Source organism: Hippocampus bargibanti, linkage group LG16 (assembly GCF_051943395.1).
Source record: "Hippocampus bargibanti isolate YZ-2025 linkage group LG16, ASM5194339v1, whole genome shotgun sequence".
Taxonomy (NCBI): Eukaryota; Metazoa; Chordata; class Actinopteri; order Syngnathiformes; family Syngnathidae; genus Hippocampus; species Hippocampus bargibanti.
In genome coordinates, this window is record NC_142749.1 from 14,456,973 (window position 1) to 14,484,817 (window position 27,845).

Below are 27,845 nucleotides of genomic sequence, written 5' to 3' on the forward strand. Positions count from 1 at the left end.
ATTACTGTTATCTATTAGCTATAGCTTTCTATCTATTTCAGTTACTTCCGGTTTGAGTACGCATGTGGCTGCTGCTACTCACCCACAGTAAAGCTTATCCTGTGACTGTAAAGTGACCTTGAGTTTTGAAAGGTGCTGATAAATGTATTATTATTACTGTATCTATTAGCTAGCTAGCTTTCTATCTATTTGAGTTACTTCCGGGTCGAGTGAACGCTGGCGCGTCTGGCATCCGCTACTCACCCACAGAAAAGCTTATCCTGTGACTGAAAAGTGTACTTGAGAGTTTTGAAAGGTGCTTATAAATGAAATGTATTATTACTGTATGTCTTAGCTAGCTTTCTATCTATTTGAGTTACTTCCAGGTTAAGTGAACGCTAGCGCGTGTGGCTGCCGCTACTCACCCACAGAAAAGCTTATTCTGTGACTGTAAAGTGACCTTGAGAGTTTTGAAAGGTGCTTATAAATTAAATGTATTATTATTATTAAATGTATTATGTAAAAGTGTCTGCTGTTTGCTAATTTTTGTAACATGGAACGAACCCTGTCAAAAACAAATAAACATTCCAGACATGATCTATTTGTTCTTTGAATTCTGTCTGTATGACAACGTATCTTCACATTAATGCCTATTTCTCTTTGTTGCTGTCTTTCAAAGGAAAGCGTATGATTTTATGATTATTATATGATGCAGAAGTGTCCATGATTACCACCATCAAACGGCTCCGAATATAAAAGGAATAGTGTTGTGACAGCTTCCACTGCTGCTTGTAGTTGTTGTTTTCTCAATCTCACACATCTAATTAATGTTGCATAACACATAAAAGGTTTGAAGAGTGGGTGCAACGTGATGATGAATCTCCGGGAGGAGGAAAAAAAGGGTTTATTGTTCTGTGTTTGTTTAGTTTCGAAAATAAAAGTACAGTGATACCTTGGCTTACAAACTTAATTGGTTCCCAGACAGAGTGTGTAAGGCGAAAAGTGTGTATCCCAAAAATTAATTTCCCATAGGAAACCATTAAAATGAGAATAATCCGTTCCAGATCAGAATCAGAATCATCTTTATTGCCAAGTATCCTCATAAAACATAATTTTCTACTTTCTAATTTCTAAGCCTTTAAACTACACAAAATATACCTTATTTTATGTATAATAAATGTGCTATGGTATTATAATCAAAGCTATAAACTGTACTGTATAATAAAGTCATTTTATTTACCTCTGTGATGGTCGATGGCTTGATGGAATATAGTGTCCGGTTTCATCAGCATTAAACACTTGATGAGGAACGTAACCTTCTTTCACCATCTTGAGGAATGATCCCGTGTAGGTGCTTTCACTGCGATAATTTTAATAATAATAATACATTTTATTTCAAGCGCCTTTCAAAACACCCAAGGACACTTTACAATAAAAACAATAAAACAAAGCACATGACAATTCTGTTTAGCTGGGTTGATAGCTTTTTGCATCAAGTGTACAGATGGCTAGTGCGGGTTGTTTGTGGAGCCTGATTGATGGGATATTTTAACCTTGCAGTCTACACTCTGCCTTTGAACTATCAAACTTGAAACTCTCTCACTGTCGTCTGCCTGTCTCTTTAATGTTTAAACGGGCTCGTTTGTAAACGACACATCACTCATTGAGGCGGGTAAAATTTTCATAAATGTAACGTTCGGAAACCAAAACGTTCGTAAGCCAAGGGGTTCGTAAACCGAGGTATCAATGTAATGATGATATTGGAAAAATAAGCACACTTATCCGTACACTCATGATAAAAAAAAAAAATATTTTGATGCTTGATGCACAAAAAATATCTATATTTAAGAGTCCAACTTCATCCTTGCCCTTCTTTACCTTTCTTCTGTTTGTTTTTCTTCTTTTTATCCAACTTGCTATCATTTTGCAATTTGCTCTTTTTAGCCGGGGTAGCTTGTGTCGCTAGCGCCCCGTCCGATGCCCGCTTTGTCGTTTTTTTGTTACTCTTCTTGCCTTGTCCTACTCTGGCTTTGTCCGTCTTCTGGGCCAAGTTGGCTGCAGCATCAGCGGCGGCGGCGGCAGCAGCGGGTTCCAAGATGGGCTGTGGGCGTTTTTTCTTCTTTTTGCTTTCTGGCAGGAAGCCCTTTGGTTTCTTGGCAGGCTGCTGCGGTGCTGGTAGCTGGCCACCATCCTTGGCGGGGTTTATTTTCTCCGTTTTTGGCTTCCTGAGGACGTTGGAGACAAACAAGATGAATTGGAATACGCTTTCCAACACCTGAAGGTCTGTCGAGACCTGATAGGAGAAGCTGATCAGTTAATGAAGAATGGATGGGATGGAGGGGCGGTGCACCAATCCTCCATTTTGATCAATTCAATGTTTGCACTTTGGCACCATCATGTGGTGATCCATGTTGAATTGAGTTGATGAGCTCTATTTAGAGAAAAGTAGTGCTTGGCCGCCATCTTGTGACATTTGGAGACTATTAGCTTTTGTTTTTTTAATTGGGGAAGCATCAAGAATCATTTTCAATCACTGCCAACGATGTGCAAATAATAATAATAATAATAATAACAAATAATAATAATAATAATAATACCTTTAATTTCTAAGTGACTTTCAAAACTCAATGTGTCCACTCCTGTGCCAGGGTTTTTGTCATTTCCCATTGAATTCCAGGACCCACAGAATATTGAGTTTTAGGCGTACATAAACATTCAAATCAGCGTAAGAAACCTTTCATCAGGAAAAAAAAATAGTAAATTCCTAAGTTATATGGGCCTGGAGTTATCTGAGCTTGAAATGGGGGCGTCTGTAGAAAATACAATACATACATATTGATATATACAGAACAATGTGCTAACATGAAAAAAGGGGAAATGCTGCACTCTTGTGGAACAGAAAAACATTGTCAGGGGGCTGACCAGCGCCTAATCGGCACCCCTCCGAAAGAAAACCCAAAACCTTAGTAAATTTGGTTGACACTTTTCAATTTCCGAATAAACTCAGGAATGGCAGCGAATGAGTTAAATGCATCTGGGGGTTACGAACGATACCACAGTATGTCCACCATTTTCCACCCACGGCACTCACATGACTCCAAAGTGTCTCATGATAGCCCAGTAGGTGTCCTCCAGTTGGCCTGTCTTCTTGAAGACAAAGAATTCAGGCATGGACTGCAGGCTGCTTTTCAGTGGCTCCAGGTCCACGGGCATCTCCTACCACAAACATGAATGCTGGATTTGTGACCTTTAACCCTCCATTTTTTTTTTAATCTTACATTGGTTTGACATACCTGCCGGCGGATGTGTTTGAGCAAGGCGCAACATAATTCCAAAGCCTTCACTATCTTCTCCCGCAGAGCCTTGCAATACGTTTGACCTTCTAGTTTGAAAGCCTGATGAGAGAAAGTCGCTGATTTAATGGACAACCGACGTCACTTTTTTGTTTATTAACTGACATCAGAAAAACGTTTTATAGCATCTAAAATACTCAAAACACGCAGTATATTTTTATTCTTGCAAAAACACCAATAAGAATGACTTAGTGTCCAAAATCTGCAAAAAATTGATTCAGAGAATATACTTTCTTGTCACACCTCCAGTTATGCATATGATTCAAATAGTTCTGAAGAGGAAAGCATACATGTTTGCAATCGATTAAAGAATTTATTTGTGCCATTTTGAGGCAACATCACCCAAAAAAGAGGCACAAAATGGCGACCTCCTGTGTCACCTCTGTTTCCACAGGCTGATAAATTCCTTATATGGAGCTTGGACACCCTCTTCTGGCTCCCCGGCTTTTGGGTGCAACACAAGGTTTTCAGACCAAACAATACAGCAAAATAAATTGACGTGATGGAAGGACTGCTACAATGTGTCTTTTATACGGTGTGGGGCGTTCCTTTAGTGACGTCACGTACGGACTCGTCACCAACTCAAAAACAAGACTTCCTGAATATTCAGCGCGAGTCTTAAAACGTAAACTATAGCTATATGCGGTGGAATCTTTGTAAAATACGCTCAGTAGAAGCCATTTGAAGCCATTTTACAAATTATGGACACAACTTGTCTGGAGATGTCGGTTGTCCTTTAATCCACTCTGCATCAGTGGCATAGACCATTAGGGAACCTTTCTATTTGCATTACACATTTAACACAGAGCAGTGAGTAAATTATGAATGCGGATGGGGAAAGATGCTTATTTTTTTTACTGTTAAATAGCCTCGTAGGTAAAACTGACAAGACAAATAATGGGTGAAATCACTCGAAGGGGGAAAAACGTCGACTCACCTCAACTAGCTGGTCCTTCACCTTTTTATACAACTTCAACCACCGTGCACCGTTCATGAGTTTCTGCACATCCCTGTTTTGCATGCCGCGCAGCACCAACACACACGCTTGGCCCTGCGCGCCGAAAAGACACACAATGTCAATGTTGTTAATCTCCAGACTATTCGCACTTGATATTCCGTGTTTATTTCTGCCATTTTATAAGCAAACTATTCAGTAAGATGTCGCATTTTAACATATATGCACGTGTATCACATTTATTTATTAACTCATTCACTGCCATTCACAAATTTAATCGGGAATTGAAAATATGACGTAGAACGGCATACCCGAAATTTGTTTGGGTTTTGGGTTGTTTTTCTTGCTTGGGTGCCGATAAAGCACTGATCATGGCCTCTGGCAATGATTTTTCCCTTCCACAAGGGGGCATCATTTCCCCCTTTTTTTCATGTTAGCGCTTTGTTCGAGCTTCAGTTGTTGTTAAAGCGCTATATAAAACCAAGCAGCCCCCGTTTCAAGCTCAGATAACTCCAGACCCGTATCACTTAGGAATGAATTTTTTTCCTGATGAAAGAAGAGAATCTTGGGTTTCTTAAGCTGAATTGAATTTTTATGTAATCCTAAAACTCAATATTCTGTGGGTCCTGCAATTTGAGTGAAAATGATAAACACCCTGGCACTGGAGAGGACACATTTTGTTGCACATCGTCTGGCAGTGAATGAGTTAATGTATATTTTCCTTTCATACGTGCATGAACACGTATGTCATGTTTATTATGCATGTATGTACTGTTTTGAAAACCTCTGCTCTCAATTCCGATTTCATGGAAAAACTATAGGCGTAGTGGATGATCGGTTAGCATGTCCGCCTCACAGTGCAAAGTTGCAAGGTTCGATTCTGGCCTTTGGACTATCTGTGTGAGGTTTACATGTTCTCCCTGAGCCAATGTGGGTTTTCTCCGGGTAACCCAGTTTCCTCTCACATTCCATAAACAAAAATTTAAAAATATGCTGACATTATATAAAATTTCAGCAAAATGACAAATCTATTGAGCAAGCAAAATTACCTTTTGGTGCTCTCTGACGCCCGATGTGATGTACTCCACTGCACTGTCAAGTAATTTAACACACAAAACCTGTGCGCGCACACACACACACACACACACACACACACACACACACACACACACACACACACACACACACACACACACACACACACACACACACACACACACACACACACACACACACACGCACACATACGGGTTGTATTAATTAGCGCAGCCATCTGACAAACCATCTGTTGCTCCGCAATCACTCACTGGATATCTGGTGAACATGTCGGTGAACATCTGGGTGGTCAGCGGGCTCTTCCTGTGACTCATGAAGAAGCAGAGCGCTTCCCGAAAGATGCCGGCTACTCGCTTGACGTCCACGTTGCCCATGAACCGCAACTGCATACACACACACACACACACACACACACACACACACACACACACACACACACACACACACACACACACACACACACACACACACACACAGACTAAATTATATGGGTCTGGAGTTATATGAGTTTGAAATGAAGTCGGCTATCGAAAATACAATGCGATACATACATATTGCTTTATATAGCGCTTTAACAACCGCTGAAATTGTAACTAAGCGCTAACATGGAAAAGGGGAAACGCTGCCCCCTTGTGGAAAAGAAAAAAAAAATCCAGAGGCCATGACCAGCGCTTTATCAGCACCCAAGTATGAAAAAACAAAACCAGAACAAATTCGGGAATGGCGCTCTACGTCATATTTTCAATTCCCGAATACATTCGTGAATGGTAGTGAATGAGTTAAGGCATAAAGATTCGAAAGGGTGGCTTCAATTTTAGAAAGAAAAAATTACGTACGTCTGCAACAGCTTTGGACTCGCTCACCCCGTCTGTGCTTTCGGCAGCCGGGGGTCCTCGCAACACTTTGACAATGTACAGGGCAGCACTGAGGTTAGGAAAAAAAAAAAAAACAGAAACACCAGTTATCAATTACCGTACTTACTTATTATTAATAATCATACATTTCATTTATAAGCGCCTTTCAAAACTTTCAAGGTCACTTCACAGTCACAGGAAAAGTTTTTTTCTGTGGGTGAGCAGCGGCAGCCACACGTGGCAGCGTTCACTCAAACCGGAAGTAACTCAAATAGATAGAAAGTTAGATAGAAAGAGTGGTGTGCTAGCTGATGAGAAAGCCAGATTTGTATATGGCTAGCGAGCTGGCTAGATAGAGACAAAGTGTGAGACAGAAATGTGATCTAGCCCGCTTTTAGTTTTTGATCCATAGCACTGTGCTAGCCAGTTAGCAAGCCAGATTATTGTATGGTTAGCGAGCTGGCTGGCGAGAAAGAGACAGAGAGAATAATTTAGAGAGAGACAGAGAAGCATGACCCAGCTAGCTTTTAGCTTTTGAGCCATAGTGTTGTGCTAGCTAGTGAGAAAGCCAGCTTATTATATGGTTAGCTAGCTGGCTAGCGATAGAGAGACAGAGAATGATTTACAGAGAGACAGAGACAATGATTTACACAAAAATAAAGAACACAAATAGATAGAAAGCTAGCTAGCAAGCCAATAGAGCTAATAGCTAGCCAGCTAGATAGCTAGCTAGCCAACCAGTCAGATAGCTATTGTACGGTATTACTATATAGTTTTATCTCTTGTTCTTAATTATATCTGTGATTTTATTTATATCCTTTTGATTGCAAAGTGTCCCTGAGAGCTTTGAAAGGCGCTTATAATATATATATATATATATATATAAATATATATATAATATAGAAAATTAAGAAGTCGGCCATTTTGATTTGAAGCAGCCATTTTGAAGAAGGTTGGACCTCAATCACCAATTCACCAAGTCATGGGTGTCACTCAACTGTAAAGTCATTGAATTTGATAATTATTTTCATCATTATTATGATTACCTAAAATAGTAGAGGCACAAAGAGGAATCGGGCAACTTCTGCGCTTTTGTCATCAGCTTGTCAAGGAGGTTGTGAAGCTCCTCCTGTCGGTCTTCCGTAGCCTTGCAGTAGACTTTGGATCTGCATAGCTGGTTCCTACAAAACAGAAAGAACACAGACGGAAAACAAAACAAATTAAGAGTGGGTTTTGTCATCATCGCTAACTCCGAGGGCAGACGACGTGAATTACTTGAAAATGTCCGCCGCCTTGCGTAGGAAGTCCTGCACCTGGTGCTCATTTCCTGACCTCATCACTTGCTCGATCACGTACAGGAGAGGCTCCAAAAGGCCCAGGACAAGAGGACTGCCAGCCTGACGGGCCACAAAAACCTCCACCAGGTCTAAAACCTACAAAATTAATAAGAAAAAAAAGACAATTAAAACAAAACAAAAGTCAATTCTGACAAAGATGGAAGCTATGCTTAAACCTACCTTGATTTTGTAATCGCACATCAATGTCTTCTTTTTCTGAATTTCTGCCTTGCTGTCCTTCTTGGCTTGGATCTTCTTCTTCTGTTCATGGAAGAGCACCGAAAGGCTCTTGTCCAGCTCCATCATGGCCTCATCATCCAGGTCGTCATCGCTGCTATCCTCCTCTGTGGCCTGGTAAAGCACGATGATGTTAGGATCACAGGTTTCACTTTAAAAGAACATATTTTTTTAAATACCGTATTTTCCGGTGTATAAGGCGCATAGGTGTATCAGGCGCACCCCCAATGAATGGTGTATTTTCTAGTTTTTTTTATATACAAGGCGCACCGTACTATAAGGCGTACCCCCAATGAATGGTGTATTTTCTAACTTGTTTTTATATATAAGGCGCACCAGACAATAAGGCGCTTAGGTGTATAAGGCGCACCCCCAATGAATGGTGTATTTTCTAACTTATTTTTTTAGATAAGGCGCACCGGACTATAAAGCGCACCCCAAATGAATGGTGTATTTTCTAACCTTTTCCATATATAAGGCACACCAGACTATAAGGCACACCCCAAATGAATGGTGTATTTTCAAACTGTGTCCATATATAAGGCGCACCAGACTATAGGGAGCACCCCCAATGAATGGCGTATTTTCGAACCCTTTTTAATATATAAGGCGCACCGGACAACAAGGCGCACCCCGATAAATGGTGTATTTCCTTACGTTTTCCATATACAAGGCGCACCGGACTATAAGGCACACCCAAAATGAATGGTGTATTTTCTAACTTTTTTTTATATATAAGGCGCACCAGACAATAAGGCGCTTAGGTGTATAAGGCGCACCCCCAATGAATGGTGTATTTTCTAACTTATTTTTTTAGATAAGGCGCACCAAACTATAAAGCGCACCCCAAATGAATGGTGTATTTTCTAACCTTTTCCATATACAAAGGCGCACCAGACTATAAGGCACACCCCAAATGAATGGTGTATTTTCAAACTGTGTCCATATATAAGGCACACCGGACTATAATGCGCACCAGACTATAGGGAGCACCCCAAATGAATGGTGTATTTTCAAACTGTGTCCATATATAAGGCGCACCAGACTATAGGGAGCACCCCCAATGAATGGTGTATTTTCTAACCCTTTTTAATATATAAGGCGCACCGGACAACAAGGCGCACCCCGATAAATGGTGTATTTCCTTATGTTTTCCATACACAAGGCGCACCGGACTATAAGGCACACCCCAAATGAATGGTGTATCTTCTAACTTTTTTTATATATAAGGCGCACTGGACTATAAGGCGCACCTTCAATGAATGAGGTGGGGGTTACGCACTAAGTCTTCAACAGGCGGGGAGTCGGTGGCTGTTGACAGTAGTTGCGGGACCTGTTGTGGCTCAATATTACCGTATTTTCCAGGGTATAAGGTGCACCCAAGAAGCCGTGATTTTCTTCATAAGATGACCCTGCATCTTATAGTCCTGTGTGCCTTATATATGACAAAACATTTGAAAATACACCATTCGTTGTCGGCGCGCCTTCTCCTCCGGTGCGCCTTATACACTTGAAAATAAGGTATTTCAGATACAAGGCGCACCTGCGTATAAGGCGCAGGGTCTCCTTTTCAAGAAAACGAAGGCTTTTGGGTGCGCCTTATACACCGGAAAATACGGTCGTTTGACATTTTGTCCGCGTCGAGTTATTTTCACAAAGCCTCACCGGAGTGTTCTTCTGCTGGAGGACCTTCATCAGCTCCAGTTTGAAATTTTGGTCCACCTCCGCATCCTCCATGGTTTCGTCATTGTCATCATCGTCAGAGTCATCATCGTCAGAGTCATTGTCAGACTCGTCTGAGTCATCTTCCTGTTTAGGAACAAAAACGAGAAAAATAATGAAAATAAGGAAAAAGGGAAAAAGACAGAAAGGTAGAGAAATGATGACATACCATCTCAACATCATCATCCTCCTCCTTATCCTTCAGCGGTTTCTTTTTCTTGGCGTCGTCAACAACGAGCAGGCGGCCGTCCTCGTCGCCGTCATTATCCGGATCGAGTACCTGCAAAATAAACATCTTGAGTGAAGTCGCCCCCGACACACAATCGAGTACAAGCGGGCTGTGGCTTACATCCATAATGGCGCCGAGGGCGGCGGCGTTGACGTGGGGGCAGATGGAGGCGAAGACGGTCTTGCACACATGCCTGATATGTCGGCTTTGCTGAGTCAGGAGGGACAACAAGATGTCCACCATGACCTCCACCCAAATGGGTTCGGTCTCCTCCTGTTTGCTAGCTGTGTCAAAATCACCAGAAAAAAAATATAAAAATATATTTTGGTGTGATATTATGGCCAATTATTCATACATACTATTTTCTTTTGTTGAAAGTATGTTTTTACTGTAGTGAATTTGATATTACTTTGTCATAATAATAATACATTTCATTTATAACGCCTATCAAAACTTCACTTTAGAGAAGTAACTTAAACAGATAGAAAGCTAGCTAGCTAGCTAGCTAATAGCGTGTTAGTGTTTACTTGGATGTTTTTACTGTGTACTAATAGCTTTTTTACTTGGATTTTTTTTACAATAATAATACATTTCATTTTTAAGTGCCTTTCAAAACTCTCAAGGTCACTTTACAGTCACAGGATCAGTTTTTCTGTGGGTGAGCAGCGGCAGCCACGCGTGCCAGCGTTCACTCAATCCGGAAGTAACTCAAATAGATAGAAAGCTAGCAAGATAGCTAGCGGATTTGCGGTGAGGCCACTTAACGATTATTTATAAGCGTATTTCAAAACCCTCAAGGTCACAGGACAAGTTACATAGCTAGCTAGCTAGCATAGTAGAATAGTATACTATATTGGATTGGATTTGCCTTTATTAGTATATTATGGTATACTATAGCATAGAATAGTAAGACAGATAGAAAGCTAGCTAGCAAGCCAATATATAGCTGATAGCGAGCCAGCTAGATAGCAAGCCAGCCAGCCTACAAACGTACGAAATGAAATATATATATATATATAAACAAAATATTATATTTTATATAAACAAAATATTATATTTTATATAAATAAAATATATTTTATATAAATAAAATATGAATAAAAAAGCGGAAATTCAGACAGTGCTTTTACTGTAGCTAGCTAATAGCGTGTTCATTTTTACTTGGATGTTTTTACTGTAATCTTTTTTTGTGTTTCAAATCAATGTAATTTTCAGAATGCAGTCGTTTTTATTGTTCAGTATTGTATATTGTAATTAGTTTTGACGCTTGACAAATTAATTTCACAGCAAAACTTGTATCTTTCACTTACAGTTGGTTTTGAATTCCCTGTAAGAGATTGTAGACGCTCCTCTACTTACGAAAGAGGTATGTTACAAACGGTCGTTCGGAAGGTGAATTCGTTTGTAAGTTGCTTCAGTGCTATATTTTGTATGGAACACATGTTTAAGGCTTATATAAGTATGTTTAAGGTTTATATAAGTATGTTTAAGGCTTGTATAAGTAGCCTGTATTGGTTTGTATTGACAAATAAACATTTCATAATTTCATTGCTCTATAAAGACATGTACATATACAACTGGAGAGAAAACTACATATGTTACTACAAAAATGTACGTATGTACCATTGTTCGTAACTCGAATGTTCGTAAGTAGGGAAGCGTCTGTAGTTGTAATTGAGTTATTTTGTGAATTTGCTTACCTTTCTTTTCCTTCTTCATGGCTTTCTTCTCCTGCGCTTTGTCAACGCATCTCTGCAGGTCATTCATGACGTCCAGAAGCTCCTCTGGATCCTTTACCAAATATAATAAATTTGTCATTTTTAACTTATTCACTGCCAGATGATGTGCAGGGTTTTTCACTCAAATTGCAGGACCCACAGAATATTGAGTTTTAGGACGACATAAACATTCAATTATCTAATCTTGAAATGGGCGGCTGTACAAAATACAATAGAATACATATTGATTTATATAGCGCTTTAACAACTGACGCTGGAACAAAGCGCTAATGTAGATAAAAGGTGCCCCCTCGTGGAAGGGAACAACATTGCCAGAGGTTTGACCAGAATAAATTCGGGAATGGCAGCGAATGAGTGAACAGTGCTTCCGAACCAATGTAATGTGGCAACTTGATAATAGAGGTGGGTAAACACACTTAAAAATGAAAGCAAAAAGAATAAAAAATAAAAATAAAAAGTCAAACGTGGTTGCACAGTTGCCTTGGTCAACTGTTACCTTGAAGAGGTGCATGCCGACCAAAAGAAAGAGCTGCTGGTAGGAGCTGTTCTCCGCCGAGTGACCTTTCTTGGCTTTTTTCCTCAGCTTTGCCACCGATTCTAACATGCTGAGAGAAAACAGACATAAAAAGATCACGATCAACTCACATTCGGACTAGACCCTTCGCACCCTGCCCACCACCTTTTCCAGCTACTTTATTAGTATCCTCCATATTTATTTGTCATGTCTTTTTTTTAGGATGATACCAGTGCATGTTATACCGGAGACAAATTCCTTGTGTGTTCTACACATTTGGCCAAAAAACACAATTCTAATTCTGACAATGACTCAAGTGTTAAAGGACAACCGACACCCCCGAACAAGTTGCGTCCATAATTTGTAAAATCACTTCAAATGACTTCTACTGAGCGCATTTTACAAAGATCCCACCGCATATAGCTATATTTTATGTTTTAAGACTCACGCTGAATATTCAGGAAGTCTTGTTTTCGAGTTGGTGACGATGCCTGATGTGACGTCACGGAGGGAACTCCGCTGACCGAGAAAGCGACAAACATTGCATTTTGGGTACTTTTTTCATCTGAAAACAATGTGTTGATCGCGAAATTAGAAGGAAAACATAAATAACGCGACAGTGAATCAGTGTGTGTTGCACCAAGACTACTATTTGATATTAGTTGACACAAATTCCCAGCAGACAAATCAGCCAACGGAGCTTGTGCGCCATCTTGTGCATTTTTTGGGACACTACATGCTGTCATGTACATGCTCGAATTGATATGGGAGGACTCCTTTAATCGATTGCAAACTGGATGAGTAACAAGAAAGCATCTTCTTTGAATCTGAAGCCATTGTTTTGATTCTAGACCAAGGCGAAGACGTCCTGGCGTGACGTCACGAACAAGGGGGCGGGACCTTCTGAAACTTGCAATTTCCGGGGTCATTTTGAAGTAGCTTTGGGACACTAACTCATTTTTAATGGTGTTTTGCATTTGACTAAAAATATCAGCCTGCGTGTTTTGGGTATTTTAGATGCTATAAAACGTTTTTCTGATGTCAGTTACGAAACAAAAAAAAAAATGGTGTCGGTTGTCCTTTAAATTTAAGTGTTATTATTGGATATTAAAAAAAACAAAAAACAAAACATGTGGTCTGACCTGTCCCATGCTTGTCTCTGTTCTTTACTGAAGGGACGGACGGGATGCACAAACGTGGGTTGGTTGAGCAGTTCTTGGGCGTACTGGACCAGGCGGTAGAGCCTCAAGGAGCGGTCAGACATGGTGGTGACGGTGCGCTTCTGGGTCACTCTTGGCGCCTCATCGGCAAGGGGCAAGTTATACATGGAGAGCAGGAGTCTGGTTGAAGGACAAATTGTAGTGAAGGTATGGAAATTATGTGGTGAAGAGGAGAGCCATTCAGACATAAGTGTTAAGTAGTACTCGTGAACTATGCCAAAGTGAGTTGAGTCATTTAATTCAGCCACTGTGTTGAAGTCAACTGAGGAGAGCCATTCAGACAAATGCAATAAGTAGTACCCGTGAACTATGTTGAAGTGAGTTGAGGAATTTAATTTCGCCAAAAGTATTTTTTTTTTTTATCTGGAGCATCTCTTTTCGATGATAAAACTTTTTTTGTTGTCTTCGCAATTATTGTGACATCTCTTGTTGTTGTAACACATTCATTCATTTGCTGCCATTGCCAAATTTATTCTGATAAGGCTGATAAAGCACTGGTCAGACCTCTAGCAATGTTTTTTCCCTTCCATAATGGGGCAGCATTTGCCTTTTGTCCATTGTTTCAGCTTCAGCTGTTGTTAAAGTGCTATAAAAATCAATATTTATGTATTGTATTGTGTTTTATACAGTCGCCCTCATTTCAATAACTCCAGACCCATATAACTTAGGAATTAACTCTTTTTTTCTGATGAAAGAAAGTTTCTTACGCTGAATGAACTGTAAAGTGAGTTTTGAAAGGCGCTTAGAAATAAAAAAATGTATTATAATTATTATGCCGTCCTAAAACTCAATATTCTGTGGGTCCGCAATTTGAGTGTAAAAAAAAATGACAAAAACCCTGGCACTGGAGTGGACACATTTTTCGCACATCATCTGGCAGTGAATGAGTTCATCTACTGTGCACGGCATATGTATTTTATCACATCGTCACCATGTGTACTGCCATCAAACGTAAAATAGGTGTATTGGAAGAATGTTTACCCAAATAATGCCATAGTGTAAAAGAACCAAAGATGAGCACGAACCCAAAAAAGGAAGTGACCATCACTGATTTGGTATTCGCATCCAGCGGGACGAGGAGCTTCTCTTCAGTTTCCGGAATATCGATGCAGGCCGTCTTGGTTTTGAAGAAGGTGTGGAAAAAGACAAATCTGGAAGAATCGTAAATTACATTATCACTGGTGGAAATGTGTATATACAGTGATACCTCTGTTTACGAACCCCTTGGCTTACGAACTTTTCGGTTTACGAACGTTACATTTATGAAACCTTGGCATACGAACGATTTTTCAGGATACACACGGAGCGCCACAATGAGTGATGTGTTGTCGTTCGCGATTGCCACGTGATTGGTCAAGAACGCAGCAGTGAGGGGAGGTGGTTTAAACATTAAAGAGACAGGCAGACGAAAGAGAGAGGGTGACAAAATGGATAGACAACAGTGAAATTTGGACTCGTTTCAACTTTGATAGTTCAAAAGCAAAGTGTAGACTGCAAGGTTAAAATATCCCATCAATCAGGCTCCACAAATAACCCGCACAAGCCATCTGTACACTTGATGCAAAAAGCTATCATCCCAACTAAACAGAACACAATTGATGAGGAACAAGGTAAAATGATCGCAGAGAAAGCACCTACAAGGGATCATTCCTCAAGATGGTGAAAAAGAAGGCTACGTTCCTCATCAAGTGTTTAATGCTGATGAAACCGGACACTCCATTCCATCAAGCCATCAACGACCATCACAAAGGTAAATAAAACGACTTTATTATATAGTAGTTTATTTCTTTAATTATAATACTGTAGCACATTTATTTTAAATAAAATAAGGTATATTTTGTGTAGTTTTAAGGCTTAGAAAATTAGAAAGTAGTATGGGGACCTGGGAACAGCTTATTCTGATTTTAATGGTTTCCCATGGGAAATTATTTTTTGGGATACACACTTTTCGCCTTACACACTCTGTCTTGGAACCAATTCAGTTCGTAAGCCAAGGTATCACTGTACTTGTACTTTAATATGCGAGTACTTTTGCTCCTCCAATCGAAACTTACTTGGCAATCTCCAAAATGAGCTCCTCATCTTTCTTCACCTGGTTGTTGTCCACGATGGAGGCCAGTCTGGCCACGATCCACTTCCTCAAACGAAACACAGCACCCCTAAAGAGGATAAAAAGCGAGTGTCACTCTGATTTCCGGGTTTCGCGAGGGTTCCCGAGGACTCACTGTTCAGAGTTCTCCGGTTGCTCCGTCTGCTTGCGCGAGGTAAAGTTGAGTAATTGATCCACGCGGGGTTGACGGAAGGTGCTCCTGAGCCACGCCACGTAATTCCGCAAAGCCTCCGGCTGCATGTGCTGCACCGTGCGCGACACGGACGGCACTACTGGATAGCCTTGATGGACAAGCGAAGAGAAGCCCACCATCACCGCCAACTGTTTTTCCGCATCCTCGCAGCCCTCCATGAAGTTCGATACGTAGTTTTCCATCTCGGGTGCCATTTTGAAACGTTCTTGTTTCTGGAAAAAGATAGTGAATAGTGTGTAAATGTAGCGCGTTTGTGTTAAAACATCACTGAATACAGTCGCTTATAATAATAATAATAATAATACTACTAATAATAATAATTGTCCTTTAAAGGATAACCGACGTCTCCAAGTTGTGTCCATAATTTGTAAAATGGCTTCAAATGACTTCTACTGAGCGTATTTTAAAAAGATTCCACCGCATATAGCTATATTTTACGTTTTAAGACTTGCGCTGAATATTCAGGAAGTCTTGTTTTTGAGTTGGTGACGAGTCCATACGTGATGTCACGCAAGGAACGCCCCTGACCGAAAAAAAGACCCATTGTAGCGTTCCTTCCATCACGTCAATGTATTTTGCTGTACTTGTTTGGTCTGGGGACCTTGTGTTGCACCCAAAAGCCACCAGAAGAGGGTGTCAAGGTCCATATAAGGAATTTATCAGCCTGTGGAAACGGAGGTGGCCATTTTGTGCCTCTTTTCTGGTGATTCGTTTCTCCCCAATGTTGCCTCAAAATGGCACAAATAAATTCTTTAATCGATTGCAAACATGTATGCTTTGCTCTTCAGAACTATTTGAATCATTTCATAACTGGAGGTGTAACAAGAAAGCATCTTCTCCGAATCTGAAACCATTGTTTTTATTCTCCAGCAATGCAAGACGTCTTGGCGTGACGTCACGAACTGGGGGCGGGACTTTGTGAAAATGCCCAATTTGCAGCTCAATTTTTTTTTGCAGATTTTGGACACTTTGCATTTGAATAAAAATATCATACTGTGTGTTTTGTGTATTTTAGATGCTATAAAATGTTTTTTTGAAGTCAGTTAAGAAACAAAAAAGTGACGTCGGTTGTCCTTTAAATAACATAACAAAATAAAAAATCCAAACATTGTTGTCTATGCAAGATCATTCCACTTTTTCGTCATGAAACATGGAGGATTTGTGTTTTCAATGCATCTCATCACAGAAAACGGCCAACGTGAAGGCCATGTTGCAGTCGTCACGCGAATAGGGAACGCAGACTAACCTGAGCAGAAACCACATGACTTCCGTAGTACTTCATCACCTCCCCGGATAGAACCTCTTTTAGTTGGGACAAGGACAAAAGCGGCAAAGCGCTGCCCAACATTCGGAAACTCACGAAGCTACACAAACAAACGCATAAGTAGGTAATTTCAATATGAATTACAATGAAATATCCCTAAATGCTTGAGTTGGAGTAACGCACTGTGTTGGTCCCCATTGCTCCTTTAACATTCCTTCCACAATGGCTTTGTTCCAGAAGAGCTGGAAGCTGTCTTCCCTCAGCGAAAGCTTCAGGAGGTCAAAAGCTAACGTCGGTAGCACACAATCCTTTTTCACCGAATGGGCCGCCTTCTTGAGTAGCTGCGTCAGCCTATGAGAGAGATCAAGGGCACTCGTCTGAATGAAATTCCTCAACACACTTAACCCTATAATGCCATTTGTATCATATTTGATACGTGGGTTTCTGAGACCGCTACCTCACCAATAAAATGATTTTTTTTTCATTAAAAAAAACCTTTGTATGTCATCTGATACATTTATTCCGCTCTCTAGTGCATGATCATGACTCTACAACAGGAGTGTCAAAGTCATTTTTGCCGCGGGCCACATTGTAGTTATGGTTTCCTCTCGAGGGCCGTTATGAATTTGGGGAACACATTAGAATGTTTAAATCCCTTCAAATATTATATATAGAGCACACAGCAAATTAATAAATAACTCGTTTTCAAATCTGAAGTCAAGAATAATGACTTTTATTGTGGTTGACATCCAAAAATATGAAATTTTGGCTCAGATTTTAGCAATCATCATGGAATTTAACAAGTTTGATTTGCTTTCGCGGGCCGAAAAAAATGATGTGGCAGGCCGGATTTAGCCCGCGGGCCTTGACTTTGACACCTGTGCTCTACAAGAAATGATTTGTTTTGGTGACTTCCAAGATGGTTGCCCTGAGTGTATCAGGTTCTGGATTTTTTATGGTGAAATAATTGCTAATTTTTGGGAAGATACGGTCAAAATACTAAGTCATTTTTAAAGATAAGTGTTTTCTTCATTGAAAGAAAGTATATTTATTAAGTAACTCATTCTTTATATTGTAATTATATCGTGTTAAAATGGATTGGATTGGATTTGCCTTTATTAGTCTCACAGTGGAGAAATTTACATTTCACAGCAGCAAAGTGATGAAAGGAATGACAGTAGAAAAACAAAATACATGAGCTGAAAATGTCTGTATCAAACTTGATACTCCGGGTTTAAAATAAGATTCCCCCCTAAACTGTCATTTCGTATGTACAGACGCTCCCCAACTTACGAACAAAAAACGTTTTGAATGGTCGTTCGTAAGGTGAATTTGTTCATAGGTTGCTTCAGTGCTATATTTTGTATGGAATGTATGTGCAATGGGTTAAATAAGTATGTTTAAGATTTATATAATGCTTACGGCTTGTGGAAGTAACTTGTATTGGTTTGGCCTGAAAAATAAAGATTTAATCAAATATATGATCAATAAAGATATCTACATGTACAACTGAAGAGAATACTACATATGTTATGACAAAAATGTTCTTATGTACCGTTGTTCGTAAATTGAACGTTCCTAAGTAGGGAACTGTCTGTAATCTACATCATGCTGACTAAAATACAAACACACTATTTTGATGACTTAATTCATCGAATGAATCACTGAAATGTCACATTCAAAAAAAGTTGCACAAAGCGCCCATTGTATCAAATATGATAAAAAAAATATTTCATAAACAATATGATGGCGCAAAATGTTTTTGTGGCTTTCGATATCAAAGTTAATTAACATCTCAGATCCCAAAAATCAGAATTTTCTGGCTATTCTTTGACGGGTCAGGACTTACAGGGATTCAAGGAACAAGAGACGGTAGCAAATTATTGCTTTGGCTTAAACGAAGCTCCTCAATTCATTCCAATGCAGTTCCTTGGTACTATATCGCCACATTAAAAGTTGAATATTTTGCACTTCTTACTTTCCGATGTTGTCATCGTTAATGATCTTGGAAGAGCCCACTAGCTTCTTTAATTTCTTGGGTCGGAGAGTCTGCGGGAAGCGCTCCAGCGCTACCAAGAGCAATTGTAGCTGCTCAGGAGTCTGGAAAGCTGAGGCCATGTCAGCTTTCAAGGCACTGAACAGAACCTCCTCAAAGACGTTCTCGGGAACCTGCCGAGACAGCAATACAGGGGGGTTGATAAATAATGCCGTGGAGTATAAACAAAATCGATTTTTCTGTTAAAAAAAATTGGAGTGTCCGTTTTGGCTGTAAAAGCTCAATGGAATGTCATGTCATTTTTAGCTTTATGCTAAAAATAACAATCCGAAGGGAAAAAAAATGCTTTCTTGTGAATGTTGTTGTTACCTCAGCGAGGATGTCCATCATGGCCTTGTTGGGTAGGCCATTCAGGTGTTGTCGCTGCTCTGTGAGGTTTTGAAGAAGCTGCACACAACCCAGCATCACCTGTGGTTCCTGTGTGGTCGCAAAATATATAAAAAAAAAAAGAGCTCAGCGTGAACGCAGCGTATATTGAGTATTCAGAATTATTACTTACTTTGAACAGGCGGCCTGACTGATGGAGAGCAAGGATTCCAAACAAGCAGCCAAATGCAGCATTTCTGATACTTTTCTGTGGGACAAGGATAAAAAAAATGTTTATTATTATTATTATTATTATTTTATCTTCCACAATTATCTCATCCCCCCACCAAAAAAATAAATAAACATGCACCTTATTGGCTTTTAGTATGTCGTGCTTCTCCTTGATTTTCTCGAAGACACTCTGCAGAGTGAGGTTCTCAAACGTGGTCAGGAGCTGTAAAAAAACAAAAACAAAAATACATAAAGATTGTTAAGGTACATATAAATATTCACTTTTCAAAACTTTAGGTACACCCAAAAATGGGGTGCATTAGAATGTTCACCCACTTGACCCAGAGCCAGGCTGAACCCGGGCCTCGCCGCCGGCCGCGTGTGAGCAAGTCCGTCCACCAACCTCTTGACTGTGTACGTCATCTCATCCGCCTGTAGATCACATGATGCATGACATAAATTATTCTTTACATTTTCATCAAATTACGTTTCAATTTAAGATTTTAAACTCATATAAAATAATATTAATTTTATCACTTTGGTTAAACGTTCTTTTTCATTTGTAATTTATCAGGCAGGGTCTTGGTTACAATTTAGTTTTGAGTAATATTTGTTGCAAAATAGAGTAACAGTACTGAAGCCTCGTTTTGATTACAATACAATACATCTTGATTCTTGATAGAGCTTTAACAGTTGAAGCTGTAACAAAGTGCTTAACATGGACAGCTATCATATACAGGAAATTGTATTATTATTATTATTAAATGATTATGTATAAAAATAACGATAATTCTTTCAGATAAAATTTACTTAAAAAACGTAACATGTGACCCAGTAAAGTGTCCTTGAGAGTTTTGAAAGGCGCTTCTAAACGAAATGTATTAAAAAACGCGTGTAAATGATCTAGATGTTATTATACACAAGGGGAAAAATATACATATAGTATATCAATAACCCGTGAACGACAGTATATCAGTGATGCTACGGTTTGAGTTCGAGGGTCGTTCCGCGGTGTTCAGAATATTTCGTGCGAATAAAAAAAAAAAAAAAATCAGGAATTTAGATGCTGTTGTAAAAATGAAGCGTTACTCATAACAATTAATGAGATAATATAATGTTGTATACTGAAATATGTGTGATTTTAAAGTCTAGGAGGGCACGTGTTGTTACCTGGTTATTGTCTTTCAGATATTTCAGAAGATTTTCCAAGGCGGTAAGCCGAATTTCCGCGTCTTTGTTAGCCAAGTCCCAGAAAAAGTCAAGGAAGACTCGGTTCTGTTGGAGGACGCTGGTTGGCCGGACCTGTTCGGCCGTTTTCTCCTGGAGTACCACCATGTCCACGGATATCTCACAGTAACGTGCAGAAAACACAGTGAGGAAAAAAACGTGGTTACGTCTTTTTTTTCCTGTGAAGCAACTACTTCCGGGTCACATTTGAATGGTACAACTTTATTAACAAAGAGCACAGTAAGAGACGCTTTCAATTAACAATTAGCAATCGTAAATAACGCACGGAATATATATATCTCACTATTTTCTTGGCTATTCATCTATTTTTTTTAAATAATATAATATATATTAGTTAAATCAACTGGACTTTTAGTGCTGAGAAAATTCTTCCTAAATAGTCTTGAGAAACACGAGCAATTTCACGATATACTGTACGTATATATTTTTTACAGGTGGCTGCATTTGCTTCATTTAAGAAAGTATCTTAGTCCTATTTATGAATATAAACAGTGACATAATGTATTTTTCTTTTATTTTTCCAGCAAGGAAAACAATAATTTGAATACAGTATACAGTAGAGTAATCCCTCGTTTTTCGCGGTAAATGGAGCCCAGGAACACTCGCGATTGACAAAATTCCGCGAAGTACGGTTTGGACAACCACCTTTTGTGGCATTAGTGAATTTTACTCACCAATTTGTGCGATTTGGGGCAGAGTTTCATGCTTATTTTTGACTGAATACTGCATCACAAAGTTGTTTATCGTGCCAGTTACTTTTAAGTCCATTAACTGACCAATTTAAAGATTAGGAATCAAGTTTGATAAGGGTCTATGCTCACCATGTTAACTGTAATTCAGTATGGATGTTTTGTTTTCTTTTTTTTAATGTCCCAATGTTTTTTTTCTTCTTAATTTTTTTATTTTTCACCTCATTTTCTCTTATAAGCCAGTTTGAAGTATCTGATGATGATCCAAGATTAGTGAGACTGAATACAAAAAGTTCTAAGAACTTTCCAACTTGAATTACAGTATTTTCGTCAAATCAGAAGGAAAACTGCACACCAAATGTACAGTTCGGCTTAAAAATATGTTTTTAATTAAAGGACAACCGACGCCTGCGGACAAGTTGTGTCCATAATTTGTAACATCACTTCAAATGACTTCTACTGAGCGTATTTTCCAAAGATTCCATCGCATATAGCTATATTTTACGGTTTAAGACTGAATATTCAGGAAGTCTTGTTTTCAAGTTGATGACGATGCCTGACGTGACGTCACGGAGGGAACGCCCCTGACCAAGAAAGCTTCACACAATGCATTTTGGGTACTTTGTTTGGTCTGAAAACTTTGTGTTGATGCCGAAATTAGACGAAAAAAAAACAAATAACGCGATGGTGAATTGTTGTGTGTTGCACTAAGACTATTATATTAGACTATTATACTGCTATTTGATAGTAGTTGACACAAATTTCCAGCAGACAAATCAGCCCATTTCCAACGGAGCTTGGGCACCATATTGTGCATTTTCTGGGAGTCCAGACGCCTCAAAATGAGACAGGACTTCTTTAATCGATTGCAAACATTTATGCTTTCCACTTCAGAACAATTTGAATCATATTCATAACTGGATGAGTAACAAGAAAGCATCTTCTCCGAATCTGAAGCCATTGTTTTGATTCTAGAGCAAGGCAAGATGTCCTGTTGTGACGTCACGAACAAGGGGGCGGGACCTTCTGAAACTGCATTTCCGGGGACATTTTGAAGTAGTTTTGGGACACTAACTCATTTTTATTGGTGTTTTGCATTTGACTGAAAATATCAGCCTACGTGTTTTGGCTATTTTAGATGCTATAAAACGTTTTTCTGATGTCAGTTAAGAAACAAAAAAAATTGTGTGGGTTGTCCTTTAAAAATATTTTTTTTAATTAAAACTCCATAGAAAGGCAACCATACTTAATTTGGGCACATTATCGGACGGGAGTGGCCAGGGCGGCATCAAGGGCACTTTGCGCCTCACTGATCTGCTGCTGCAGCCTCTGCTTCATGCCTTGATTCTGCGCCTTCTTCAGCATATCCTGCATGTCCCTGATGGCCGCCCGGTAGCCGGGCGCGTTGTGAAATACTCTGATGGCCTTGTCGCCGCTGCACGCCAAAAATCGCCCGGTGACATCGAAGCGAAGGTCCGTGATATTGAAGCTGTGCACGCCGAGTAGTAGCTCCTCCTGCTCGCCGCTGATAGCGTCGTACATAGCCACGTCGCAGCCGTCGCTGATTGCAACCACCCGACCGTCGGGCGACAGTGCCGCCAGGCTTCCGTCGGACGACATGCAGCGGACGGTCTTGAGCAGATACGGGTCTTGCTGCTTTTTATATTCCACGTCGGTGTTCCATAATTTCCACGTGCCGTCTTTGGACACTGTCACCATTCTAAAAATCATGAAGAAAAGCACATTAAAGGACAACCGACACCTCCGGACAAGTTGCGTCCATAATTTGTAAAATCACTTCAAATGACTTCTACTGAGCGTATTTTACAAAGATTCCACCACATATACAGTGATACCTTGGCTTACGAACTTACGACACAGTGTGTAAGGCGAAACGTGTGTAAGGCGAAACGTGTGTATCCCAAAAATTAATTTCCCATAGGAAACCATTAAAATGAGAATAATCCGTTCCCATAAAACATAACTTTCTACTTTCTAATTTTCTAAACATGAAAATGACACAAAATACACCTTATTTTATGTATAATAAATGTGATATGGTTCCCCATATAGAATAAACTACACTCCTGACATGTTTTGATTCCTTTTCCTTACCTTGAAAAATTGATGGGATTTGTACAAAGGACATTTTCTTTTTTTACCTATGAGAGTCATTGGAGAAGGCAAATGCGTGGACGCCGGCGGAGTGGCCTTTCAACTCAAAGGCTCGCGTCACCTCCTTAAACTCGCCCGACTTTGCAAAGCACACCTCCCACACCTTGACATCAGGCGTGAAGCCGCAGGATGCCACAAACCTGAGAGCGGAACCTTCATTTACTTTCCACGTTTTCTTGCGCAGTAAAAAGAGACGGAAGTGAATTACGACCTGCCACATGGCGAGATGGCAGCATAAGAATTGGTCATCTGGTTGGTGTTAATGGTGGCCAGTATGTCGCCTTTCAGATTCCAAATGGTGATGTTGGTATCAACCGAGGCGCTCATGATGAACTTGCCTGCAGAAAATAGCACATTTGGCATTGGTGTGACTTTTTTTTTTTAAGGACAACCGACACCTCCGGACAAGTTGTGTCCATTATTTGTAAAATCACTTCAAATGACTTCTACTGAGTGTATTTTACAAAGATTCCACCTATATTTTACATTTTAAGACTCTCGCTGAATATTCAGGAAGTCTTGTTTTCGAGTTGATGACGATCCCCTAAGTGACGTCACGGAGGGAACGCCCCTGACCGAGAAAGCGACACACAATGCATTTTGGGTACTTTGTTTGGTCTCAAAACTTTGTGTTGATACGTGTTGATGCCGAAATTAGAAGGAAAAACATAAATAACGTGTGTGTGTGTTGCACCAAGACTACTATTTGATACTAGTTGACACAAATTCCCAGCAGACAAATCAGCCCATTTCCAATGGAGCTTGGGCGCCATCTTGTGCATTTTCCGGGCGCTACATTGGAGTCCAGATGCCTCAAAATGACACTTAAGGACTTCTTTAATCGATTGCAAACATGTATGCTTTCCTCTTCAGAACTATTTGAATCATATTCATAACTTGATGAGTAACAAGAAAGCATCTTCTCCGAATCTGAAGCCATTGTTTTGATTCTCGAGCAAGGCAAGACGTCCTGGTGTGATGTCACGAATTAGGGGGCGGGACCTTCTGAAACTTTCTGAGGTCATTTTGAAGTAGTTTTGGGACACTTTAAGTCATTTTTATTGGTGTTCTGCATTTGACTAAAAATATCAGCCATCATGTTTTGTGTATTTTAGATGCTATAAAACGTTTTTTTTCTGATGTCAGTTAGGAAACAAAAAAATGATGTCGGTTGTCCTTTAAAAGTCAACTGAATATTCTTTATGCCGCTTACCAGTCTCCGCAATACCGATGTTGAGGATGATGCCCTTGTGTTTGATGGGGAAGTCATCAGAGATCGCATTGATGTTCGTACTACTTTCTTGCTTCTTGCTCATTTTGAAGATTCGAATCGTGTCACCGTTAGCGAGCCAGGTGATAAATGCCCTACGGCGGAAACAATGAGTGTCATTGTAGAGCTTGATGAAAATGATGTCCGTAACATTTATGTGAGACAAAAAAAAATGCTTGTATGCCTTGAGTTATTGTCTTATTTGTTTCATAGTGGAGAAATGTACATTTCACAGCAGTAAAGTTATGAAAGTAAGTGGAAAGGAAAGGAAGAAGTACCGAAAAATACAGGAGCTGCTGTAAGGGCAGCCACTGTCGCGACGCCATTTTGGCATTAAAAAAAACTAAATAACAAATAATGTCACACAACATAACCATAATGTTTTGTTTGAAGTATATGCGGAAGATTTTATAGTTAATATTCTGCATTTTGTCATTGATTGTCTTGATTGTATGACATGACTCCTTCTTGTGACTGGGTGCTGGTCACATTTGGATTGGATAGGATTAGCCTTTATTAGTTTTGCAGTGGAGAAATCTACATTTCACAGCAGCAAAGTTATGAAAGGAAGAGGAAAGAAAAGGAAGAAGTAGAAAAATAAAATACAGGAGCTGCTGTAAAGGCAGCAACTACAAAAACAAAAGACACAGACAGCCTTCAATATTATGCACTTGTTGCACCCTCTTTGTTGCATGAAGCAGTCCCAGATGAAAGAGGAGAAAATCACAGCATCATTTTCACCAGTGGATCAGGGACATCATAGTGTAATCTGCTCCAAACTAAATGTTAAAAGCAAACACGAAGCTGTAGCATCCATTGACAAAAAAAGAGTCTCATATCTCCTGCCCCCGCGTAAATCCGCTTCAATTCCAAGCCGCGACAGTTCCACATACGCATCAGCGCTCCAACTAACCTGGAATCTGGGCTGAAGCGCACCAACGTGGCATGGTCCAGCTCCACGTTGGCCCTCAAACACTTGTGCTCTCGTTCGAGGAAGTCTTTGGTACTCCATATTCTCACGGTGCGATCGTCAGCACACGATGCCAAGTACTTTCCGTTGCTGCTGAAATCTAAGCACGTTACATTTCCAAGGTGGCCCTGAGCGATGTAAAGAAACACAGTTGAGGTTAAAAAAAAATGTGGCCATTTTGTTGAGCTCGTCTGGACGTATCATCCTTCAGCCATCTCCACTCCTCATCAACGTTATCTATGCTAGATGTTGTAAAGATGTGAGAGCTTTTGAGGTTACCTTGAGCGAGGAGGCCAACAGAGGATGGTTGAAGTTGTGTTGAGATTTGTCTTTACGACCTCGCTGCTTCACCTGCTTAGGTTTCTGTGCTGCTGGTGCCTTCATTACGATGCTTTCACCTGGAAGCACAACGAGCAGGTCTGAGGTTTGTGACAACCTTCTATTACCACTTCTCCATACGTAGGTACGCTACAGTGACCTATATTCCACCGCGATTGTTTCTGTCCAGTGAACCGAGCGCACTCTGTACTCGCAGTCGTATATCATTGCATTTTTGGGAAGTACGTGATCGTTTTTTGTGGGATTTTCTAAGATAAGCAGCTTATCATGACGTATTACACGTTTCACTCCATGCTGGTTCTTTAAATTTCCGAAGACGACAACGAGAAAAAAATGGATTGAAGTTTACGCTCTTTTTGCTAACACTACAGTTTATAAAGGTGCCTAAATTGTATTTTTATAACTCGTAGAAGTGGTGAAATATATTTTTCTCCATAACTGCCATGTTTAAAGCAAAAAGAAGCATTAGCATATATATTTCTACAGCTCGCAATTTTCTTTCCTAGTATTCAGTCACAGCCATTTTTGATTTCTGATGAAAATCTGCCTGCATTCGATTGTTGATATTTGCTAATTTATATTTTGAATCTTTTCTTGTATTTTCTGCTCTTGTTTAGAATTTCAAAAGCTTTCCAATGGTACCTTACTCGTTAAGATCTGCCAAAAAATAAGTTATGATAGGTTAGCCTGTAATAAAGAACTCGGTCACAGATTTCCATTGATTTAACTGTTTAATTACAGGAAGAAAATCCCCTGATTTCGAAAATTAAAAATTCCATTATTTCCTTATTATTTGTCATAGAACAATAATCTATCCATCATTAAAAAGCTATTTAAATGCACTTTAATATGGTATTAGAAAATGTGTGATGAATTATTATTGAAACATTTTGTCACATCCCACTCGGCTATGACGTGCACAGCTGGTAACGTCTACTATCGCCTTAACCAATGACGCTGTAATAAATGGCTGTTACAGTAAGTTGACAATTGACACTTTAAACGTCCAAATTAAACATCGAGGGAAAAAAAAATGTGTGTCCTGAGATGAAATTGTTTCAGTGTATGCAGTTTTTGTGGCGGTACGGTCACATTTCCCCAATTATCAACAGGGTGTTTTTCGTCCGTAAAGACAGTGAAAGATTGACACACTATTTCAACGCCTTGGTTGGATTCCAACGCAAAGAGTTACATGACAACAGGTCAGGGTTCACTCATTACTTTCCTTTTTAGTAACTAGCTCTTGAATGTTTTGCATGGGGACCTAACTACTATGCAGCTACGGTGGTCGTAATAAAAAAAGGAATATAAGCACGAAAGACCCTTGACAATCAAGTTGGTACATGTACACAGTCAGGTTGAGAAAACTACGCTAACGTTAGCATCAACCGCTAGCCAACTCGTACCGGCACAATTATTCACTTGCCCGGCGTCTTTTTGTTGCTCTTCTTTCCGTTTCCCCACGGCGAAAGCGACCAAAATCACCAAAGCGCCCAACAGCGAGGACAACGCAACCAAAGCAACAAGCTCCATCTTTGGTCTCGTGTAGTTGCTTTTCTTCCGAGATGCCACGTAATTTGATTCACGCCGCTAACAGTGACTATGGGAGTTTTATTATTGACGATTTGTCGCCCACTGTCGGCCTGGTGCGGAACTGCAAAAAAAAAAGAATATAGTAATATATAAATACAGTACACTGCACGGTATTGGATTGTATTTTGGACAGCTGCCCTCATTTCAAGCTCATATAACTCCACAGATATAATTTAGGAATTATTTTTTTCTGATGAAAGATATCT

General features: G+C 39.8%; 2 protein-coding genes across 2 annotated transcripts; both read right to left on the reverse strand.

Moving 5' to 3' along the window:
• Positions 1 to 868: 868 nt before the first annotated feature.
• On the reverse strand, positions 869 to 20,769 carry mybbp1a (MYB binding protein (P160) 1a). Its single transcript, XM_089017169.1, has 27 exons — positions 20,526 to 20,769; positions 19,692 to 19,787; positions 19,495 to 19,578; positions 19,318 to 19,392; positions 19,128 to 19,235; positions 18,741 to 18,931; positions 16,946 to 17,113; positions 16,745 to 16,862; positions 15,421 to 15,710; positions 15,250 to 15,354; positions 14,221 to 14,346; positions 13,118 to 13,315; positions 11,958 to 12,066; positions 11,423 to 11,513; positions 9,843 to 10,006; positions 9,663 to 9,773; positions 9,437 to 9,580; positions 7,715 to 7,885; positions 7,473 to 7,630; positions 7,244 to 7,378; positions 6,180 to 6,267; positions 5,595 to 5,726; positions 5,337 to 5,405; positions 4,270 to 4,383; positions 3,273 to 3,374; positions 3,071 to 3,195; positions 869 to 2,204 (listed from the first exon to the last, which is right to left on the reverse strand). The coding sequence occupies exons 1-27, from the start codon at positions 20,688 to 20,690 to the stop codon at positions 1,838 to 1,840; spliced, it is 3,804 nt and encodes a 1,267-aa protein (XP_088873295.1). The 5' UTR covers positions 20,691 to 20,769; the 3' UTR covers positions 869 to 1,837.
• A 1,345-nt stretch (positions 20,770 to 22,114) lies between these two features.
• tbl2 (transducin beta like 2) lies at positions 22,115 to 27,635 on the reverse strand. Its single transcript, XM_089017170.1, has 7 exons — positions 27,453 to 27,635; positions 25,987 to 26,105; positions 25,651 to 25,835; positions 24,681 to 24,832; positions 23,679 to 23,805; positions 23,455 to 23,607; positions 22,115 to 23,012 (listed from the first exon to the last, which is right to left on the reverse strand). The coding sequence occupies exons 1-7, from the start codon at positions 27,577 to 27,579 to the stop codon at positions 22,553 to 22,555; spliced, it is 1,323 nt and encodes a 440-aa protein (XP_088873296.1). The 5' UTR covers positions 27,580 to 27,635; the 3' UTR covers positions 22,115 to 22,552.
• Between the last annotated feature and the right edge of the window lie 210 nt (positions 27,636 to 27,845).